Source organism: Larus michahellis, chromosome 16 (genome assembly GCF_964199755.1).
Source record: "Larus michahellis chromosome 16, bLarMic1.1, whole genome shotgun sequence".
Taxonomy (NCBI): Eukaryota; Metazoa; Chordata; class Aves; order Charadriiformes; family Laridae; genus Larus; species Larus michahellis.
The window spans coordinates 6,885,808-6,909,879 of record NC_133911.1 but is presented as its reverse complement, the minus strand read 5'-3'; the positions used below and the strand labels follow the sequence as shown (position 1 = coordinate 6,909,879).

Sequence of the window (24,072 nt, the reverse complement as noted above, 5' to 3'; positions counted from 1 at the left end):
AATGACCGTGCCGTGCACTTCAAAGGGCAGTTTTCAAGCCCTATTTTGAAATTGCAGTCTGATCTTTTAAGCACTTAGTTATATGTTTCATGACGTATTTTTACGGTAAAGGGCAACAGGGAGGGTTGTAATAATTATTTCCATTATTTCTGCCACTCATGAAATTCCCGCTGACGCAAAGATGCTTTCTGCATATTTAAATCCATGAAGCGTATGCAGCAATAGGCCGTACCGTAGATGGGAGAAGGAAAGTAAGCACAAATGATTTGTCTTGGGTTTTTTTCTCTCTGCATTAGAAAAAAAGATCTAGCCTGTTTTTTTCCCCTTTTGTGACTAGTTTGCACCACATCAAATAAGTGAAATTAATACTAAGCCAAGGAAGGTAGCTTGTAATGGCTTTGTGAAATTCCTTTATCAAAGCAAACTGAAGAGTCATTAAAAGACTTTGACCTCCAATTAAATTAGCCATGCCTTTGTAAATGGAACTGTTTTGTTGCTGGGTGTATATTTGGTATGAATTTGCATAAAATCCTCAGAAGTGCACCATCTTTGACCTGGAAAAGACATTCAGCCCATTAACGTTACAATGTTAATGGCAAAATGAATCCAGGTGTTTTGGGTTTTTTGGTGGTTGGGGGTTGTTTGGTTTTTTTTACTGTCTGCTGTACCATGCAGGCCTAATGATCTGGAGGGGTTTTATACTCAAAGAATATAGATGCGGTGTCTTTATAAACATCAGCTGTCAACTGTTTTAATTGCTGTAAATCTATCTGCTGTTCATTAGAACAAAGAGAACTCTCCGAAGGGTTTTCTAGGTGGCACAGAGTACAAATTAAAAGGGTAGACTTCCTACTGAGGGAATACAAGTTTGCTTCACAGATATTTCAGACTAATTTCTGGTTCTCCTTCCTTACAGGAAAGGAAAACCCACCTCCTTTTCACCAGAACGTACACCATTTGTCACACTTTACCCTCTGCTCAGCCAGATGGCCCAGTGGCGCCTTCACCCTCTGGATGCTGTGATAAAGTGTTTCCCAGTTGTTCCTGTAGAAGGGCTAGAAAGAATGAGTGTGGAGTGGACGATTTGGAGGAAATCAGTTCCTGACAGTTATTAGTTTCCTGTCTTTTGAAGCAAATATGCCGTGTTTATAATGGCAGTCGTGGGTTAAAACTAACATTCTATTTAGCTTTACATCAGAGCTGGAATAATTTTGTGGTATCTTGGGGTTTGAGAATTTGCACAAACTTCTTACTCTGTTTAGCCTCACTGCTGGAAACTTAGCTACAGGTTGAGACAAGTTTCAGATATGAAAGCTATGTTCATCTCCAACTGCTATGTTGAAGTCACTGACTTTCATAAATTTTCCTCTACAAATCCTATGTTGGATTTCTTACATATATTTTTTTTTAGGAACTCTGGACTTCTAAAGAATCTCTGGTCTCCCTGGAGTTTTCAGATCTTGACTGACCCATTGGTCACTCTGACCAGATAAATAGCGTTTGAGAAGAAACCTGAGGCCAGCTGTACTTGTGACTATAACACACAAGAGTAGCAGTGGATATACATGAGCATGTCTTCATTCAACAGTTTAGAAGAACTTTCACTTTTAGTCCCCTTTCATTTGCTTTAAAGCTGTGGTAATTCTGGACCAGTATATAAACTATGTAGAGGGCAAGCGGTTGACTACGCTATAGTGGCTGGATACACACTCCTTCCTGAGGGAAAAACAAAATGTAATTTACACCATTCCATCTCTTGTGAGTGCTTTTAGTGGTTGTAAATGGTTTACAGTAAGATCGTGACCACACGTCCGCCTAAGCCACGTTGTCTGGAGCAGATGACGGAAGTCTTTTGATGGGTTTTGGCTGGTCTCATTTGGCTGCTGAACTGCAATGTCTAAAGTTTTCAAATTCAATCATTGTTGCTGCCATGTTGATTAATTTTGATGTAATTTCCCTCCCAGCGGCATGTCGGCAGCAGCGACAGCAGCAGTGAAGGACTGGGCAGGTGTAATACAAGCTTCCGTTCACTTCACAGTTTGTATCATCTCATAAATTGTAAGTCAAAGGAATATACCCTTTTTCACTTTTGCTTTTTCAGGCCTCCTTAGATGTAAGATTGGAGGGAAACTGCCGAAAGCTGCCCCTTAACTGCACTCATAAAAACATGCCTGATCATAGCAAGGGAAGATTTTTCTCAAAAGAAAAAAGCACTGAAGCCAAAATGGTAAAATACCTGAATAGAAATGGGACTTCTGTTCAGAGATGTTGTTTAGCACTTGATTTCAGTGTTTAATTGATTAACATACTCTTAGTCATTCAAGTTTTAACATTGGTTCCCATGACACATTGCTAATGTATGATAATGAAGAGGAAAACCCTTTGCAATCATTATGTGCACCTGGCACAGCAGCCTTGGACATGACATGTACCTTAACTCAATGAAGCATAAGCCTGGAATAATAACTTCCTTCATGGAAAAATATGCTCAATTAGCTGTTCACAAATATGAACGAGGATGGACAGTTTTCAGTTTCACTCTCTTGTAAGTAAGGATTTACGGGCCGAGATCTGAATCCTTCATGTGTGTCTGTACTATGATTACTCTTTTTCTTCCATTACTCAAATTATTTTGGGAAGTTTTGAGCACTTTTAAGGGGAGGGCTGGAGGTTTCTAACGGGAAGATTAAACCTCTGTCATTTTTCCGCAAAGCTATTTCTTACTTCACAGGCAAGGAAGTGAATGGTTTTTCTGTTAGTTTCCTACTGCTTGCCATGATACAGTACTGCAGGCACACTAAAGATCCAGGACCAGGCTTGTCACTCCCTGTTTTATTTTAGAAGGTTCTCTGAGTTGTATCATGAATAGAAAATTAAAGGAATGGAGAGCCTAATCTATGTTGGTTTAGTCCAAAGCCTGCCTACTGTTGTGCTTATTCACCTCCTACAACTGGGAGGTATGGAGAGAAGTTGTTTCTGTTTCCTCAGTCTCCACAAAAGAATTCAACACAAACTCCTCCGCAGTTCTTTAATTGTGAAATTGTTACCCTGTTTGTTTTACAAGCGTGTTTTTCAAACCCATCCTGTCCCTCTTGCCTTAGGGCAGCCTGGAAGCCGGGATCAGAGATAAATGAGCTGATAGTTGAGATTTGATCTATGTGGGATCCCATCTGTGTGGAGAGAAGAATATTTGATTTTTGTTTGCCATCAGTTTCTAATCGGGAAGCTTGTGCTTTTTCGAAATCATATGAAATAAAATTTAGTCCTGAAATATTTTTGGATAACAGGTGAGAAAACTAGGAGGGCTTTGCTTGGGAGTGCTAAAGAAGCATAGATTATAAACTAATCTTTATTTCTGAGACTACTCACTGGAGCAATTTTGTCTTTTACCATAGTGTCAGCTGAAGCCAAACAAAGTCCTGATACGGATTATCTACTGTGATGTACATTAAAATTTCCTCCAAAAAAAAAATAATGCAGATCTTATAGGTGGTTGACAATGTATGATCTAGTGTCCCTGTTACTGTAACAAATAGTCAGAAAGTGTGAAGGAAAAGAAGGAAATTCAAATGTCAGGAGCAGCAGAATACAGTAGGTTTGTAATTTGGCTCCTCTGACTTAGTGCAATCAGAAGTTTGCTTTTCTCCTTGCATTTGCTTCCCTGCTGAGGTCTATGCATTAGTTAGTCTTGCTCTGGGACACCTCTGCTGTCTTGCCGTACGCCTCTCTAAAAATAGCACAGAAGAACACCACCTGGGTTATTGCTTTTATTTTCTTGCATGGAGGGATTGAGGTTTCTTTAGTAGGCCACTGGAAGAGGAAGAAGTGACGCTGAGAGTATAGGTAAACTGTAGGAGTAGGGTAAAACTTGCCGATAGCTTATCGGAAGAGAGCAGAACGGTTGTGGAATGACCACTGTCCTGTAGGGCACAAGAGGGTGCTGTGCACTTAGCAGATAGCAGGCGAAACCCTTTCTTTAGTAGTACAGGTTACTGTAACTGACTAATGCAAATAAAAGATTAAAGAAGTAAAGCTTTAATATCTTATTAGATAGAAAGCTTTGCAGAATCTCCCTTCCTGCTATCCAAAATTGCCTGAAATGCCTGACAAGTGAATGAAGCTTCAAAAAGATTCAAGACAATTTCTGTGCTGTGTGGGAAACAGATGAGGTACCGAAATAAGCGGTAGCTAATGAATAAAGCTGAACAGACAAAATGACCCGGGAAATGTTATGCAGAGAAAGACAAGTCAGGAAGAAGCTCTCCGAAATCAGAGACAGCAAGAGAAAGGTGTCAGACCGTGGCAGGCAGCCTGTGATGGCAAGCACTGGAGCTGGACTGGCATCGCTGAAGCTCGGTGCTGTTACGTGTTGGCAGTGAAACTCTGTTTGCCTGGATGCTGTGGGAGCTGGGCTGATGTCTGACGAACCTACGGGATACCTGTCTCAAAATATCCAGAGCCTGATAGTGATCCCTAGTCTCCCGCCAACCCCTTCACAAACATTTCGGACAGGAAAGCCCTGCAGAGTCTGCGCGGAAACTGCAAAGTGCACATGGGTGTGCAGAATAAGCTGTGAAGATAGTGTTGCTTATAGTGCTTCCCCTACAGGGGGTAATACGTAAAGAACGCACATGAGCAGCTGAGCAAAAGGAAGCTCTGTTTCTTACAGAAAGGAGTGGAAGTTTTAGCAAGGGCTGGTGGCATTTTTAGGGAAGCTGAGTCCTGTTCGTCCCCCTGCCACGAACGTGTTCTTGGATCTCTCACAAATTGTGCCTTATTGTCTGTAGTCTCCCATCTGTGAAACAGGCATAATAATGCTGAGGAATCTTTGAAAAGAAAATGTCAGAGTCTGATTCTGTACATTTGATAGAAAAAGGGTGGTTCTGCATAGGAGGAGCCATAAGGACCCTGAAGCCCTGTGTATTGATGACTTCACTAAATGGAGAGCTACATCTCTCTATACAAAGTTATCATTACTGCAGGATACCAAGTCAGTTCTGCTCTCCTGTGTTAGGATCAGCTTTATCTCTGACTTAAAGTCTTAATTGAATTAGGGGCAGAAAAACAGCAGATTACAGCAGGAGCAAGTGTTTGCAAGATATGGCCTTAAAAGTTCAAAAAGCATCAATTCTGCCTGAGAAATACCAGTTGCAGTTACTTGTTGATGCTGATTCATTGAATCCTGACCACAAGTGTTATTTTGCATGGTTTTTTTATTCAAAGGTAGCCTATCAAACTTCCACTTCCTCTGTAATTTAAAGGTAAATATTTTAAATAATCATCTCAGGAATTTAATTGGGCTTTGCCCTAGTGATTTATAGAGGCAGCTGTGCCCACTTCTTTCTGGGTGGTGTTTTAAAAGTAATTTGAGACGGGAGAGACAGACACCTGGAGCAGGATGTGTGTTTATGGTAGCGATCTAGAGGCTGGCTCAAGGTGATTTAGCTAAAAGACCTATGAATTAGAAAGAAGGTATATTGCAAAAAGTGAGAGAGGTGTTCAAAGGTATAACCCTTCCTGGCATGTTCACTCCTGACAGCAGTTCAGAGAATTGCTGTGGTTGGAAGGGGCCTCTGGAAATCATCTAGTCTGATCCCCCTGCGCCAGCAGAGTCGGAGCAGGTTGCCCAGTGCTGCGTCCAGTTGGGTTTCAAATATCTCTGCAGATGGAGACTCCACAACCTTTCTGGGCAACTGTTCCGGTGTCTGACCACCCTCACAGTAAAAAAGAACTGTTTTCTTGTGTTCAGATGGTTTTTAGTCTGTGCCCGTAGCCTCTTCTTCTGTAAGTGGGCGCTATTGAGAACAATCTGGTTCTCTCCCATCAGTTCAATGTCTCTACACACTTACAGGAGGAGATGATAATGCTGCTCCAGTATTTAAGTGCAGGTATCTGGGGAGGATAGGCTATCTTAGGAGGAAATGTTTGTACCCTGTCCTGGATGAAAGATACTCCAAATTCAGTTATGAAATATGACCTTAAATCGAGATTACTGGTGTCTCTGACCTAGGAATGAGCTTTCCAAAGGTGTCTGAGTTTGTGCTCTGATCTTCTGGACACGGGCACCCAAGTACAATCCGTCACGTTAGAAAAATCTTCCCTCATAGCGCATAGGTGTGGCCCAAGCACTACAGTGCCGTTTTTGTCTGCTTACACGGCGTGCATAGGAGGGAGGGATGGAGTTAAAAGTTAAGCCTGCAGCTGGCAGAGGACTTGCCTTTCTGGGTGTGGATCTGGGGATTCCAGAAAAACACAGATGCCTTGTTGCAAAATCATCTCTGCTGTCCTATGGGAGACAGTCAGATTGATTGTCAAAGATTTCAGCCCCCTGAAAATAAAGAAAATATCTTCATTTTTAACAAGCTGAAGATTTGATCCACTATTTGCATTTTTATGTGGCCCAACAGACATTAGAAAGTAGCTGGTTTGGTCATTAAAACAGGAAGGAAGAAAACCCACACTTTTGAGACCATATTCCTTGTTGCTACAGGAGGTTATACTTCTTGGTTAAAAGATAACGAGTCATATTTAAATACTGTTAACATGCTTGCTCTAAAAGCTGAGAAGCCATCCAGAAGTCAGTGTTCCTTGTCTTTGGGCTCCCCCCCTGCTGCTCTTCTGCTCCCTGTTTTACAAGTGAAAGGGAAAAAAGCCCTTAGCAGTCAACCAGGACACTTCCCTGACCCTCGCCTGCATTTCTGGAGGGTATTGGTCACCTTGATGTAGGCTCCTGGGAAGAAACAAAATAACTGATTTCATCAGGGTTTATTACCTGAAGGGCTTTTTAAGCATGAGCTGTTGCTGTCAGAGTCACAGGATCAGGTGTGATTTCCCGTTTGCTGGAATATACAGCAAATATGCAAACAGGCTCTCGGCTTTTTTTAGCTCACAAAAGGGAGTCCTTTGAAAGATCCTCCGTTTACCCAATCATCGCTTTCCCTTACACTGTACAGCATTATAATATTCTGACAGTGTAAATCCTCACATTTGCCTCCCTCCCTCTCTCCTTCAGTCACTCTCCCTGCCCCCTCCCCAGCCTGCTGCTATCGGATCTGTGATGATATGTGATCTCCTGGATACAACCACACACACACACCAGTACCAGGCACTGCCGCTCAGCTGAGCAAAATGTCTTTCTCTTAGAAGTGGTGCTCATCACAGCTTTCAAATCCTTGACGATGTTGCCATGCTTTCCTTTCTGCCTTCTGCCTTCTTCTGTCTTTGTCTGCCTGCTTTTCTTACCCGTGGGTCATTTTTGCCCTGCTGTCTGTAGCTGTATGGACTACCACACCATAGACTGCCGGGATCAAGGACTCCCAAGTGTTCCTAATCCATTTCCATTGGATGTACGGAAACTTCTAATAGCTGATAACAACATTCAGGCGATACCAGCCGATTTCTTTATATTTTATGGAGATCTAGTCTATTTGGACTTCAGGAATAACTCCCTCACCTCTTTAGAAGAGGGCACTTTTAGCAGTTCTACCAAACTGGTGTATTTAGACTTAAGCTACAATAATTTAACACAGCTTGATGCTGGGATATTCAAATCAGCAGAAAAACTGATAAAATTGAGCCTTGGAAACAATAACCTGGTGGATGTGGATGAGGCTGCTTTTGAGAACCTGGAACAGCTCCAAGTGTTAGAACTGAATGACAATAACTTACAAAGCCTAAATGTGGCAGCCCTAGAAGCGCTTCCCTCCCTGCGGACTATACGCTTAGAGGGCAACCCTTGGGTCTGTGACTGTGACTTTGCCAATCTTTTCAGCTGGATACAGGACAATGCATCTAAGCTCCAGAAAGGTAAAGCTCGGTGCCTTACAGTGCAGTATGTACGTTTCTCTGTCTGTGTGTCTTGGAGGGAAGGAGGGTTCTTGGTCAAATTGTCTGTGTGCTGCCTGCAGTGACCCAAACTGCGTTTTGGTCACGCTGTAATTGCATGCTTTCGGCAAATGAGTCCATTAAAATGATGTTGACTTCTTTTTAGCAGCAGGTCCTCCTCCCAGTTAAGAAATAAAATGTAAAAATCAAGCCCTAATAATTTTGATTTATACACTAAACTTGCACAGGCAGTGAAAGAGCCTTTTCAAATTCGTTCAGCCCAGAGCTGGTTCTCTTCCAGACTTCATTTTCTCTCTGGTAAATATATTTTCTGCAATAAGCCCTTTGAGTGGCTAAACATTCTGTGCCAGCTTCTTGGGAGAACTGATTTTTCTCGTTTTACTGATCAGCTATAAAGCTGCTACAGAAGAGTTAAATCCCCATTTTATGCAATTGTGGTTGTCAGCCCTTTCCTGGAAGTATTTTGTTGCAATGCCCCGTGTTTGAAACTCTCTTCAGTAGCTTGATTTTGTCTCTTTTCATTAAAATAACACTGCTTCCAATATTAGAAATAAATTGAAATGGCTCTGGAGCACCCTAAAATGCAGGATATATAATTCTGGTATTTGGGCCAGTAATTTTCAAAAAAGCATGGGTGGGGAGTATTAAGACTGCCATGTGTAGGGAATCCCAAGTCTTATTTCCCACCTGACCCCAAAGCCTCTCTTAATCCAGCTTTAGCAGGAGATCATCTCACAGTTCATGCCTCCAGACAAGCACGAGGGCATAAACCCGTGCCATTGAGCCACCCAGCTGCTCGCAGAGGCAAACTGCGTGGAGCACAAAAACTTTGTAGGGGCTACAGAGGGTATACAAGCAGCGCCCAACATGAAATCACTGGCGTCTGGGCTGTGTCCGAGGGGGGATGTCTCTGCAGAAGATGGTGAGAGCTGAAAGGCTGGTGGAGGAGAAGAGCTCAGGAGAATGGGTTGAGGTCGGGTGACTTTGAATTCAGGCAGAAAGGGAGAAAAAACAGCCTACAGATTTCAGAGTCTGCTCTCTCCTTTCTCGATCATCAGAGTCTATAGTCAGTTATTCACGTTCTTCCTATGCTCATGACCTTGGGTAGCATTTTTTCAATATACTCATCTAGGTTGCCCTAAATATTCTTAGCTGTGGTACAGCTGTTTTAAGGAAAAAGTCATTTGAGGAAAAAGCACTGGGTCGTCTCCTGTCTGCCTCAGTGAAACTTTCGTCTTGATTCTTTCTAAACCAAACCTGGGCCTGTTCTCCCACCTTCCCTGATGCTTTAGCTAAAGTTTGCTCTATTTGAACCAAGTATTTGCCCATCTCTCGTGCTAAACATCTGTTCACTTCTCTGTGCTTTCCATCTCTTTTAATGAATTTCTAGCTCTTTCCCATTTATCCAGACGGAGTCTGTTCAGTCGGAGTGAGTCCCAGCCCGTCTCTCTTTCCCCCTGTCAGTGTTTTAAAGCATATCTGAACTTTTATGTGGAAATCTCGTGTGATTGATCTTTCCCATAGCATTGCTGGTGTTCCCCAGTGCCTTGCAAACTCAGAGATGCTTCCTCACAGGATTTTCTCTCATCCACAGTTGTGTTTCAGCCAAATAGCTAAAAAATGACTAGTTCATCCAGATCTTCCAAACTTTCAGTTAGATTTGATTTGGGAAGACAAGGAGGGAAGGAGCAAATATTCAAATGGTTGGTTTTATCGGAGCTGTCCCCCTGACATGGCCCAAGCAAACGATTTGCATTTGTTCCCAGGAGCAAGTCCCCTGAGATCTTTGCAGCCAGTCATGTCAGCGAGATCTAGCGCATGGATTCAGAAAAGCGTGCCAAGTCAGCGTTTTCATTGCTTGTGAGCTGCTGCCACAAAAATACTGGCTGTCTCCTTTAATAAACTACCAAATCATTATTCACGAGGTGAGGGCAAAACTCAACCCAAAAACGAAAAACTGTCTCAGCGACATTTTAAAACCATATGGCCGCCACTGAGTCCCTTTCAAAACAACTTTTAGAAAGTCAGTGTAAAACTAATTCTTAGAATTATGATTTGAATGCATTTTACATCCAGTTTTCAGTTTTTAATGATGTCGCAGCATTATACCCATTAGGAACTAATCACGTTAGCGTTACTTGTGTGGCTATAGTTGTCCAAAGTCCCATTGGCCTGGCCTTTCCTGGGAGGCGTGGGAAGAGCAGCTCGCTGAAAGATGCAGCATTCAGGCTCCTTGGCTTCCCCGTGCTACTGCTGTGAGGCTGCAGGCAGAAGTATTCTTGCAGCAAACACATCAAGATAAGTAGGGCAGCAGGCATTATGTCTGGAAATGCTGCAAAAGAAAAAGATAGGGTTACATTTTCAGGGCCCAAGAAAAGAGCGTAGTTATCTAGGCCGCATTCTTTTCCTTGGTAATTCTGCAGCAGCTCAAGTATTTGCATTACGTGGCCTGTACAAATGGGAAACGGCAGGAAAGAAAAAGGAGTTGTCTGGCATTTTTCTTCTATTGGTTTTCTTGAAGAATAAACTATAATTAGCAGTACAGAACAGTTCCATGACAGATTGAAGTTCCCCAGCCTTTAAATGGCAGACTTTGTAACCTGGCTTTACTCAGAAGGGAAACTGCGGAAGGGTGAATGGCAGTGAACTTGCATCGGTGATCCCCGGTCCTTTCATGAAAAGTACAAAGCACTGCAAAGAAACTAAAAGCTCTGTACACTGTCGTGTGTCTTACGCTGGCTTGGGATGCTTCGCAATGGGTTAGAGAAGAAAGGATATGCCAAAGCAGAGAAGCAGCACGCTCCTACCAGTCTGGGGATGAACTAGGATCCAGGCTGCAATTTGCAAGTGTCACTGGAGCATCGCAGTCCCTCGAGATTCAGAACTGGTAGCAAGAAACAGGAGGTAAATGGCTGGGAGAAATACATTGACAGATTTAGGTTCTGGCCATTCATTTTGATTCCTCACTTTGAATGACACTTAAAATAGTTTAACACGCCCCGTCTGCATGTCTGAGAGCAATCACTTAAACTGTTACTAAGCCCAGCCACTGCTCAACCTTTTAATTTTAGCACTGCAGTAAAATGGGATGATGGTCACAGCTGCCCTTGGGTGGGTTTTTTTTGCAAAAGAAATACCAAGTTGATTTAAAAATTGGATTTTTGTCAATGATGTGAACTGAAATCTCACTAATTGATCCTGAAGCTCTACCTCTGTAATTAAGGCCTCAGGAGAACTTGGTGATCTGAACAAAAGCCATGCTTCAGCTCGTTAGTTTTGCAAAAGCCAGGTCCGTTTTCTTTCTGGCACGCTCCCAGAAACAGCTTGTAAAGTCCGTACTGCTGCTGCCCTGGCTGACTGGCTGACTGGAAAGCCTCTTCCCAGCTGAGCTGCCTTTGCACATCTGACTTGTCGCTTCACACAAACAGCTGGGATTTGAATCGTTTTACAGATCCCAGCATTTATTCATCTCCCCTAAACTTCTAAATAAAGGCTTAATTGGCAGTAAGTGAATACTTTCGCATGACAGATTTGCAGACTTATTAAAGAAACTGCACTGAAAGTTTTGCAGTTAAACTCAGCACTTTACCTTCAATCAAACCCAGCACTTTAAAACAGCAAACATATTTTTATACTCGTAAAAAGATATTAAAACCAACATTTTCATCATACTCCAAAACCAAACCACATTTTTTCCCTCTGATTTTGTTATTAATTGATTAAAAACAAACTGGTTTCTATAGTGCAAAGTAGACAAAGGAACTGTGACAATCAGTGGAATGGTGATAAGTGGATAATACAGAGCAGTTGTTCTTTTTCTCAGAGAAGAGGAAGCGTTCACTATGGGCCAATGTGGTTAACTTCTAAAACTTAAAGATTTTCTGTAGAAGGATGTTGATTTTATAGGCATTTATTAAGCCTGAACGGCAGCGTGGTGGCCAATAATTCACATTGAAGGCTTCCCATTAGGAGGAGCATGGAGATTAAGAATATAGAATAATTTTTTGGAAATAGAAAAATTGTTGTAAGGTCTCTGTCCCTTCAAAAAGAGGTGTAGAAACCCTCGTGGGAGGTTTTACTCCATGGAGGATATGCAAATTCTCAGAACAAAAAATATCTTGAAAGAACAAAGGTTTAAATTGGTCCAAAACATATTATTCAAAGAATTCAAGGAAATCATGTATCTGAGGTGTGTGCTATTATGTTCTATCCTCTGCTTGCTTGTATGTGATCCATCTTCTTGAATTTTACAAAAAGCAATTGACAAGACTGAAGTTCTCTAAAGTGGCAGAAGAAATTAAGAAAAATACAAATAAAAGCAAGAGAGGTAGTGAATAAAGGGAAGGATGATCATAGGTTAAATAATTTGGGGGCATAATGTTTCAAAATTTTGAATTCATTGAAGTCTAAGGACTTTGAGATTTGCCTTTGAGATTTCTTGCATTTTCTGCTTCAGTGGGAGCTGGAAATCCTACAAAAATACGCTCAGTAATTTCTCGTATTTGGAAGGGCTTTCTTCTGCTTTCAGAGCTTGTTCTGTGTCACATTTTCTCTTGGCTCAAAATGCACTTTTCCTTTCTTGCCTCATCTCTTAACCTACTTTTTTTAGTAATACTGTTTGAAACTCAGGGCTTATCCAGCAGGATGTTGTTGCTGGTGCACCTGAGCTACAGAACCAAGGTTTAGGAACAATTCCATTTCAGTGTTTAAATACAAGTGGCTTTGATGAAATACATTTTTGCTGAAAGGCGCTGTTTCAGATTAGTGCATAGCGCTGCGAAAGACATTTCTTGAACCCCTCTGAGGGTCTCATCTCGATGAAGGGATTGGATTTGGAGAAAATGCATGTTACAAAAAGAAATCCGAGCAGTCCGCAGCGGCCACACTGAAGTGCTTTGTAGAGATCTCTGTTGCTGATTTTAACTTTCTGTGAACATGCTTTGGGCAGCTGTGCCTGTGACCTTGTTTGCTAATGACTAATGCATTTTTAACATTACTTTTAATTAGAGTTTAAGTATTCCTTGGAGTGTGACTGTAGTGTCTCCTTTCTGTCATCTTGTCCTCGTTTTGCTTTTTACTTTTTCTCTTCTCAGTATCTTTTTGGGAAGTTGTGTAAAGTTTCTGGGATTGCAAGAAATAGTCGGTGTCTGTGCTTTTTGTGCTAGATGCGATGCTGTTTTCTCAACCTTTTGTACTCTACTTAAGTTCCCCACTATCCATTGCAATAATGCAAAATTTTGCTGCCCTCTCTTATAGCAGTGTTAGAAAGACTTTTACCAATTTGATGAGGTTTAAACTGAGCATTTTTGAGTAGCCTGTGTACACTGATATTTCCAGAAAGACTTGAAAAATTCATTCAGAATTGGCCAGCAACAGAATTCCAAATAGACTTGTGCTGCCCGTGTGATAAATAAAGGAAACAGATGTTCTGAATGTTTGAAATTAAGGAAGCACAAGTTTAAGGAAGGATCGGTGCTCAGTGTTAGACTTCCCTGTCACAGTCAGGATTAGCTGGCATGGTGTCAGTGCCCATCCTCCTGAACCCTAACGGTTACGTTCACACCACTAGAAGCAGAACTGGTAAAAGAAGCCTGAAGAAGACAGAACTGGGTCCACTTGCAGAACTGTGTCCTAAACAAAGGTAATAGCAGAACTTTACTGGAAGAAAGTCCGTTAGTGGCAGCAAATCCCATGTCACAGCACAAAGGCTGTAGCTAGGACCATGTTTTCCTCTTCATTTGGTCAAATGTTGCTCCACTGTGGAAAGTTGTGTGCACAAGACTACACATTTTTAAGATACTCAAAGGGTTTTTCAGTGCCACTACTGATGCCGATGCTGTTTAGCTACTTTCAAGACTTCTGTAGCTAGTACCTCCTCAATATGGATGGATAGGTAAATTCTGGTAAACTTGATGTTTCCAGGTATAGACTGTCTAAGCAGAAGCAAAGGAGAGAAGGATGGCAGTTCGAGGAGGCAGGAAAAGAGCAAGAGCAGGTGACAATGAGACTGAAAGTGGACTTCTGGAACAGGAAACTCAGACTGAGTTCAGTACTAAAAGAAAGCTGTTACGTGGTTCAGAAGTGAATCAGTGTAGTGAGAAGAATGGAGTGATTTTTGTAAGCATCTTTAGAAAGACTGTGCCATGAGGTGATTGTCTCTTGCTTCTCAGGCTCTTTCTATAATCCCATTCCAATCTAAGATCTATTACTAAACTTATTCTGTAAATAAAATAATGTCTTACTTCACTAGTCCAGGCCTTTGTAGTAGCCCTGGGCTCACTGAAAATGTTAAACATTGCCTTCAAAAGAAAGCGTCATAATTACATGAGAGCACAGGTTTCATTTGACCTTTTACCCTAACTAAAAACCAGTGAAACAACTGAGCATTTTTTAAGTCCTCTTGACTTCTCATTTTTTATCAGTACCTATTTATTCATCTGCTATGATAGAGAAGGCTGCCTTAGCTTCGCGTGCTAATGTAGAACCAGAGCAAGCTTCTGCTAAAAAGGACAGGCTGTTCTGTCCATTACAGCCATCCAGTTCTTCCCCCAGTATCCTGCACATGCTCGCACATCTCTAGTACAGAACATAATATCTGTTTTTTGGGAAAGGAATTAAAAGCCCTAAGACATTTCACATATTCAGCAGCTTTTACTCTGTTCAAGCAGAAACTCCTAACAGAAATTAGATTCCCTAACTAGCACATCAAATCTGTTTCTATATATATACATGTATAAATATATAATTTGATATCCTAGTCATTTTCAGTAAAATGATCTGACTGCCACTGGCTTTTCACTCTGTTTCTTCCGTCTTAAGGTTTTTTGGAGTACTTCCATCTTTCGCGGATTTGAAAATGTGATGACAGCATTTGCAGATGTGAACACCTAATGTTAAACTTTATATTTAGGCATGGAGACAAACTGTTGAGTACCCTTTAATGTTGATCTGTGAGACTCTAGGGCACTTGGCCATAAAAAGCTTCGGGCTTCTGTTAAGCCTTACTGTTCTGATAGCTTGAGGCTATTTCCAATGAAATTGCACAGCTCTTCAGAGGCAGTGCCGCTCACTGCTTATTAATACATCTAATACGTTAGTGACAGTGTTTCAGTAGACTAAAGAGAGCTATAGCTGGAGGCAAAATACCAAACAAGAAATAAAATGCCACATTTAAACATTTCAAGTCTGTGTCAACTACGTTCCGCAACATGAGAGAACAGCTAAATTCCACCCAAAAGCGCAAATGTCCATTTTACTTCAAAAAAAAAAAATTGAAATAGCATATTATAGTGCTCTTACATTTATTGTATAGATAGTAATGAACATGTGTGCATGAAGCTCACTTAAATGTTTATGGCTTCAGATATTTTTCTGGATGTATTTCCTATACATACTGGTGTATGTATGAGTGGGCATTTTCATTATCACATATTATTGGACATTGCTGAATGTTAGGAAACTAGTTCTCTTGATACCTGGTTTTTGTGAACTCTACAAAGACCCAACAGAATTGAGGCCTCTTTTTCTTTTTTTTTTTTTTAAACTCAGCATCCAAAATTATATCTGGGAAATCTCAGGCTGAGGGTTAACAGACAGACCTTAATATTGAAGTAATTACGAATTTCCGAAATTCTCCAACAAAAGAGATAGTTAGCATAGGTTTTAGAAACAAGCAAAGACAGAAATGCACAAGGAGTTCTTCAAAAGAGAGTCAAGTAGACCTGGAGTAAGTGATACCTCTTGCTGCTTGTCTTTAGCTGGAGGAAAATAAAACAAAACTCACAATATGATACTCATCAGTCAACGTGTCTAGGGAAAACTCATGTTGGATCCCAGAGCAGGGAATTTCCATGCACTCATCCAGCCAATGTACTGTTTGAAAAATGCTGGTCGAACAGTACCTATGAGAAACATGGTGGAATTATGGCTACAAAGTACCAGCAGAATGGTAGAGAAACTTGGTAGCTGGGGTTTTGTGGGGCTTGGGGGAAGATCAGTACAGTTATAACTTGTGGCATTACAGCATTGTCAGTCTGTTTTCATTAATTTACAAGGAAGTTATGAATTATTTGTATAAAGACTGGTTTCAGGCTGCATCCATTTTCTAAGAGCTTCATTTTTATAGGGGAAATATTTCAGCCTCTGACTCTGCAAGACAAGCAGGCTTGTGCATCATCTTTACAGAAACAAATGCAAAGTGCTTATTAGGATCCAGCTGCAGCTTAATTGCCTATAATTTATTGTCAAGGTTTAAGTGCTAGACTTCAGTGGAGCTATAATCCTCTAATGATAAGGCATCTCAAAGTCATATTGTTCTAAAACCTGTGAGGGAATTTCATCGAAATAAACGCTACCTGGAACCCTCCTGCATCACTTCTTTATAAACACACGTATGGGTTTTTTTCTTTTTAAAAACATGCCTCTGCTTTTAACATTATGGTTCTACAATTCCAGCATTTTCACACTTCCCATGTTGCTTAGATGATCTGTTCCTCAGGGTGCAGACCCATATTTTCATCTTGCTTTATTTTTTCAGTGTTAAGAGACAAGCCTGTATAGAATAGAGCACCTGTCCCTTGACTGGGACTTCAAAGCATTCCCTTTTCAAGAGCAAATAATACATTACAGCTTGCCACTATAGTACACCTGCTTCTTCAGATACAGTGTGTGACATTGTCCTTGGGACAGCTGGAGTTATTACAGATAATGTGATGGCCCTGACCAAAATAACATAAGCTATGTATTTATAACACGCTCACACTTGTTATTTCATTTACAGATTTGTTTGGTATGAAGAAGCAACTCTTTGAACATGTTGTAGAAGCAATGGGATAAATATAACTACCATCAAAGGTTTTCTTGCTGCAGCCAAGCACTAAATATCAAACTTCTTTGAGATACACTTTACAAGAAGCTTGGCTGATATTTTTTTTAAAGAATAAATTGAACAGCTTCTACAGAATTATTTTTTTTAATTAAATTTAAAAAAAAAAGTAATACTATTCAAGTGGAAAAAGTGTGAAAGTAGAGCACTAAGCACTAAGGTTAAATGGCACTCTCCTGTCATCTGGAGGTCTTGTGTGTGGGGACAGGTAATTTGATTGAGCCCGTCTATATGCAACGGAATCACCAAGACGAAAAAGAACGTGCCCGATAATTAATACTGGTCACTTCCTAGAAGCCATCCTTTTGTTCATTGTTCATGCAGAGGATGTATGATGACCTGGGATTACTTTCTGCCCAAAGAACAAAATAGGATCTCTTGCCAGGCGTGAATGTGGTAGGACAGGTGGAGTGCAGAACACCAGTTCTCCATGCACGCTGTATTCTCATGTCGTAAGGACAACCCCTACTTTTAAATAATGTAAAGAAAGTACCATATTGCTATGGAAGGAAGCAGGTGAAATGTTCATATGTCATCTTAGGCAAACATGCATGTGGCCTTCAGATCATGATTTTTCCAGGTAAGCAGTTAGAAGCTCTGGTGCAATAACCACTGCTTTGGGAGGAGAAATTCCTTGTGCTGACAGAGATATAGCTGCTGGTCTTACTGCTGTTACAAATGAACAATCTGTTCCAAATTCTCTTTGGAGTCAAAAGAAAAGCTTCTGGTAGCTGTATTGGGTTTTGCAATAGCGTCACGACACAGCAAAGAAAAACATTCGCTGAACAGGATGGACTAATAAATGTTCCTCTCGCCCTCAGTTACTGGCATGTGCTTCCACCGAGCTCTGCAGTCCTTCCTGGCTGCTTCCAGCACAATTCTAGCAGACTGCCTTGTGTGCAGATAGGAGAAATCAGTTCATTCCTGTCCTGCTGAAAAGATGGTGCACACGCGGAGTGGCTGAAGCTGTAGCTGGCACCTAGCAAGGCCTCTGTGCTGGCCCCTGGTTTATGGTGCTGTATTTTGCCTATTGGCATCTATTGTTCTCAATGACTAATAATTCAGTAAAAACTTGAGGCTAAGCGAGCACATTGTAGTGTCACAGAATAAAACAAGTAGAAAATTCCCATGTAATCTATTTGGTTTGAGAACATGACCTAGATTCCAGTACCCATGGCTACATGGAGAGGAGCTTTTTTATTTCTCGTTATTGTACAATCAGAGTGAAAATCATTACAGTACACTGATTCTTGTAACAAAAAATACCCTCTAAGTGACTTGGTATGTTGCAGATTCTTTGCAGTTCGTATTGTGTGTGTTGTGATGCTAGCTGAAAGCATCTGGGAAATAGGAATAGAGCTCACAGTCTACAGGCTCAGTTTTGACCCATGGCAAAACTGCTCTTGGTAATGGTAATGAATAAGTGGGCTCTTACTTTTCCATCTCTGAGATCCTGGACAGATATGAAAATACTGAGTTATTTCTAGAGCCCAGGGATGCAGTTTGTAGAACTGCTCAGAAGAATAGGGGGAGTTTAGGAGTCTTTTTTGCTCTCTCTAATATATTCTCTTTCTGCTTCCTTATGGAAGCCCAGATCTGATACGCCAGCTCATCAAGGTCACTCCAGCACAGTGGTCATTTTAAAAGCTGTTAGGTGAGGACTCTAAAGAATTTCTTTTGCAGTTGGTCAGAAATAGAAAAAGCAGAGTTGTTTATGGTCACCTATGTACTCTTTCTTTAGACATGCTGCAAGCGTGGCTCAGCTGCTATGAAAACAGCAGTTCTCATGAGGTCTCAACAGCTATTCTAGTGGTTTGTTTTACAGAAACACAGTTGTATAGAAACTTATATGTTCTTGTGCTTGCTACAAGTGAAACGGAATTATGTTTAGGTGCCATATTCATTTGGACCAGGCTTTTGTGCCAGAATACTGCAATGATCTTTTCCTATTAGCAAGAAACTTCCTCTTCAAATGAATTTGTGATATGTTACATTCATTTTCTTGCAGTTTCAACCTAACAGCAGTAACTGCTTTGATTACTGTCAACATCATGTTGATTTATTGAAAACTGTTCGCTTTTTAAAATCTGATTAAAAAGACACAAGTCTTGGAAGTCCAGCTATGGCTTTTTACTCCTCCCATCTTTCTCAGGGGTTTGAATAGAGAAAGATATCCATTTCTGTCCCATTTTGCTTCTCACTCCCATTAACCCCTAGAATTCCTATTCCCAAGTCTTGATGAAAAGACTTTCAGTAGAAAGGTTTGTACAGAGGGCTCTATCACAAGCTATAGAGTGCAATAGTATGTACTTCCTCTAGCCATCCGTGCAGTCACAGGCATGCTCGAGTGCTCTGGTATGTCAGCTTGTATGCGAGACATCATATATATGAATGCTGCAGGTTCCACATTTCCAAAACTCTCAGAGGATGTTTGAAACCCTGTGGCTCCTTTACCTTCCAGGCCAGTGCCATAGACAGGAGGCTTCGAAGAGCTGCAAAGCGAGTTGCCTCACCGTCTGGTGTACATCGCCAGTGCACTCCAGGCTCAGAGAAAAAAACACAGCGTGTATTCAGGTGGCAGTTTGCCTAGAGGAAACTATTCAGCCTTGGGTGTGCTGACTGCTGTCCTGTTCTGCTGGCAGCTTTTATTACGTTGTCAATGAGAGGAGCATGAGAAAGAGGGAAGGCAACAGAACTTTAGGCAAATCCGGCAGATACAGGATGGCTTTTAGGGATCAAAATTTAGTACAATCGTCATTACAAGGTCAAGTAAGTCAGGGTGATAGTTTGATCCATAGTAGACTTCGATAAAACTCTCTCGCAAATCAACATAACAGCTGGGCTGGATCCAGATAACTGGTCAGGTTTGCACTACTAACCCTAGGAGCCTGGGTTTAATAGTAAAACTTCATATGTCGTAGCTATTCAGCCACAAGAAAACTGGGATTCACAAAAGCAGAGGAAATCTTACCATCACACAGTCGTTATTTAAAGTGACATAATGGTTGTATGGTAGAGCTGTGTGATGGAAACGCCCTGTGCGGTGCAGAGTCAAAAATGGAGAGTCCGTTCCGTGATCATTAGCAAAGAGTGAAAGTGTATCAAGTAAACCATCAGCAGTTCTTATGTCATTAATACACAATTCTTGTATTTGCCCTTTACATGCATATCCTCAATAGCAAGATAAAATCTATCTTGCCACCAGCCATACAGACTTAATTCACTTCATTATTTGTTCCGTTTTATCCCTGTTAATATACTCTCCTGATTTTCCCCTGTTGTGAATGAAGAGGGAGTTCCTCAAATGCAGTGAACCGTATGCTTTTACTGTCCAGTATCAAACTGTATTCGCACCAGTTTTTAAATTTGGATGGTTTTGCTTTCACTATGGAGAACCCAGCTTCAGGCGTTCTTCAGTAATGCGCGGAGGAATAATATGTGCTAGTCTGTGTGTCCTTATGACAGTCAGAGAGAAAAGGTGAAAGTAGGTCATAGACAAACAAGCATCCATTAAACCTCAGCTGTTGTTTTGGCCAGCAGGAAAAGACAACTGTAGTTTTAGAATTACATGGGAAAAAGTAGTGTAGAAGGCACCAAGGTGTGGAAGGAACTTCAGTATCCCTGTTACCCTGTTTTGGAGTCAGGATTTGTGTTCATTCTTCTGAACACAAATCCTGACTGGGAAGTGCTTCCAGGTCTGCAGATTTAGATGCATCCAGGGTTCAACATTCCCTTTTTTTAATCCTCAAAATCATCGTCCCAGGCTGTACCTGGCCTCCTGGAGGACTGAAGGTAAAATAACTTAATTTCCAGGAGCCACTCAGGGGGGTTATGTGTGGCTTTTGGATAGTGACAGATTTTGTTCCATTTTTTCCTGAATTTTGTACAAATTCATAAAGTTAGAATTAACCCTAAACGTTTTCTTCAGCCATTCAATCTCTGACCAGAGCAACAGAAGGATTCATCAATATTCTGCTGATTTGTTTCCCTTTCCTCTTCTTTGCAGGTCTCCACGAAATCCAGTGTTCTCTGCCTGTAGAAAACAGAAGAATCTTTCTGAATGAATTATCTGAGGTCAGCTTTAGTGAATGCAAATTTAGTTTGTCATTGACGGACCTTTTTATCATCATCTTCTCTGGAGTCGCAGTCTCCATTGCTGCTATTCTGTCAAGCTTCTTCTTAGCAACTCTAGTACACTGCTTCCAAAGATGTGCTCCCAGTAAAGATGACGATGATGATGAAGACGACAGTGAGGACTGAACTTAGTCTTATACTTAAGTTTCCTTGGTTTATAAGTTACTAGATCATCAGCTAAAGTCTAGGAAGAAAACAAGTAGATTAAAAGCTTTAAACATGAATTAAATGAAATCACAATGTGTAAAGATCCGTTCTAATCTCATGACGGTCACAGCTAGGAATTGCAGTTTGCATCTGAGACTGTTAGCTTTGCTTACATATGTAACCTGATGCGATGAGACCGGGTTAATTTCTACGATCCTTATTCAAACACTGCATTTAAATTTGAAGATTGGATGAAAAAAGGGGAAAGGCATAAAAAAAAAAGTTCCAGTGTTTTAAAAGACTAAGTCACAGCTTCCAGATGTCCTTCTGATGACATGCAGATTCTTGTAAGTGCTTAATAGCGTGTTCTAAATGCACTTTGAAAAGGACTGGCTGGATGGAGGCATTTCAGCTGGAAAATGAGGAATCGATTTAAAATAGTGTCCCCCTTAGATCTAAGTAGTGGGAGATTCTGTTAAGCTCACACAACTTTCTAAGTAACAAAATGCAATTAAAATGATTCCTAGAATTGTAGAAAGCCTTACAGGAAGGTTGGCATTTTCTCTCTACAAATGTTCTCTATAAACATTCATCTTCCATTTAGCGACAGCAGTTGCAGGCATCATTCAGCCAAAAGAATATTTTTTTTTCTGTAAGTGAATACGATTCTAGATCTGAATCATCCACTGCAGCTGCCTGGCACCTCTCTGGTCATGGCACAAATACTAAATATAACATTCTTTTGCATTTTTAAACGCAATGAAGTAAAGGATTTCCCTTCCCTGTAATGCTAGGCACAAGTAACTGTTGCAATACGCAGTCCATTTAGTTATTTTAAAACACTAAGGGCTATATTCTGCTCCTGATTATACGAGAGTGACACAACTGAAGTGAACACCCTGATCCAAATTGGCAACTCTCTAAGCAAGAGTGGAGTCTGGCCCAACATGTTTCCAACTGTATTATAGATTTATCAAAACTTGAGCTCTTCTATATAACGGCAGATATTTTTGTTAAAATTAAAAGAGACATTTATTACAAGAGATTTTTGGAATAGTGCCGGACAGCTTTTTAGGATAAGTATATTTTTTAAATATTTGTAATGGAAATATTTTTTTAAAGCTCTGTGTATTTAAAGTATTATCTAGAATAGCTGTGAGGGCTTAAAGTAATGAATAACATAGTAGTAAACAATCTAAGGACTGTATGCTATTATAAAAGAATTAGACTGATAAAAAGTAGCATCTATTTAACTACTGTAAATGCTATTATTTCTTTAAAAACACTCCTTGGTTAAAATATTGCCTTGCTCAGTTAGTACGAATGGTCTTTTACGGACAGTTAGTTCCAAACCTCTTGTATCTGTTGTGCTAATTGTTCAGGCAGACAGGAGTGAGTTCCCCGGGGTGTGTTAGGGGGTAACACGGCGCAGTAGGTAGGGGACAGGGTCAGGACTCGGGACTCCTGGGTGTTGTCCCCATCTAACAGTGATCAGCAAGACGACCTTCAGCAAATCACTCCCTGTCTGTGCCTCGGTTTTACTGCCTAGAAAATGAAGATCGTAACAACTATTTATCCTTTTCAAGTGCTTTGAGATATGCAATGGGGGGCACTATAGTGGGGCTATGTATAATGATTATATTCGTTAGGCTGTAGCAGATGCTCTGCAGTAGGTCTGATCTGATCTCGTATCAGTGTGGCTTCACTGGTACCACTGGAGTTACTCCGTTGGCTCACAGTTTGCAATGGAGTTTGCACCATGCTGAGGTCAAAACTGGGACAAAAGTGTTTATTTCTGTTAGCTCTACAGCTTATTCAATGCGACTTAATGCTACCATTGTTAAGATTATTATTTCTGAAAACACACTGAAACGGAATTAAGTAGGACAGTGAGAGGATGTTTGTATCAATACTGTCTTATTCTATTCTGATTCTTTCAAGAAAAACGAAATGACATGATTTTCACTGTGTAGTGCCATGATTATAAATAACACAAATATATTTATAATTTCAACATGGGCTTTCACGTTTATTTGTATGTGGGTATGAAAAAAAGGAGAAAAACTGTGCCTGATTCTCATCGTTTGAAAGTTGGGTTTTGCAGTATGGTTGGAAATAGGCAACTTGTTGCGCGGTGCAGTGCACGAAGTCCGCTCCCTTTGCAACAAATGCGGATATGTTATCAACAGTTTTATATTTAGAGCTGTGCAAATTGTTGAGTCATGGAACAAGAAACCGGGTCACACTTTTTTGTCTGTAAGTTTTATTATGGACTCAAAACTCGCAACTAGTTAGCAAAATGATTTGTCCTACCAAACCTTTGAGTGAAACATCAGTGAATGTTTCAGCACATGTCTACGCTTCCTTTGGTAACGAATTCATGGGTTTGTTTCATTGTCCTGTAAGGCTGACTAATTTTGCAGAGGTCACATCTCAAACTCAACTCTTTTGACTGGGTTCTGCTCTTACTTGCAGGTTCATCCTACCGTGGTGCCTCAAAATGAAGATCTAGATTTGTTTATAGTTCGTAGCTTTTTGTTCAACCCAACATAAAGCCCTGAAAGCACTGATTATATTTGGAACTTTAGCACCCCTCAGAGCAGCAAGGAACAGACCAAGCTGACTCCCACATAATCCAGTGCAAGCTGAAGAGCAAGGCTTAGTAAAGCTTTATTTATGAAGCTGCCATTCTGGACACTCCATCACATCAAAGTGATTTTGCAAAGTATGTTTTTTTTCTGGATAAGAAACTTTAACAATATTTTCCCCTACTAAGTAATATGTATTTCATAAGTATTGAACTCATCCAGTTAGCAATATTTATTCATTGTAAGCATTGGCAGTTACCTACTATTAATATTGATTTTACGTAATTCTAATGGCTAGTAAATGAGACAGGATTTAGTTCTTACTGGGATTTTTCTTATTTTATGTAATCGTCAGAGCAAAACATTCCCATTGGAATCTTGCCAGAATTAGTGGTCAGCATAGCAATCCCCTACAGAACTTTGAAAGCCAATTTCACCATGAATAGAAAGTAGCCTGAAAGCTGCAGTATTATT

The 24,072-nt window shown here is 40.7% G+C and overlaps 1 protein-coding gene across 1 annotated transcript; it reads left to right on the top strand.

The window, feature by feature from the left end:
* The first annotated feature begins 7,094 nt into the window (after positions 1-7,094).
* Positions 7,095-22,924, top strand: LRRC38 (leucine rich repeat containing 38). Its single transcript, XM_074560777.1, has 2 exons — positions 7,095-7,806; positions 20,736-22,924. The coding sequence occupies exons 1-2, from the start codon at positions 7,179-7,181 to the stop codon at positions 20,987-20,989; spliced, it is 882 nt and encodes a 293-aa protein (XP_074416878.1). The 5' UTR covers positions 7,095-7,178; the 3' UTR covers positions 20,990-22,924.
* Positions 22,925-24,072: the final 1,148 nt, after the last annotated feature.

What these genes read in the sequence shown, in the direction of transcription:
- LRRC38 (XM_074560777.1), top strand. Translation starts at nt 7,179, where the DNA reads ATGTTGCCATGCTTTCCTTTCTGCCTTCTGCCTTCTTCTGTCTTTGTC. An exon ending in TGCATCTAAGCTCCAGAAAG is followed by an intron (nt 7,807 to 20,735) that starts GTAAAGCTCGGT and finishes TCTTCTTTGCAG; the next exon opens with GTCTCCACGAAATCCAGTGT.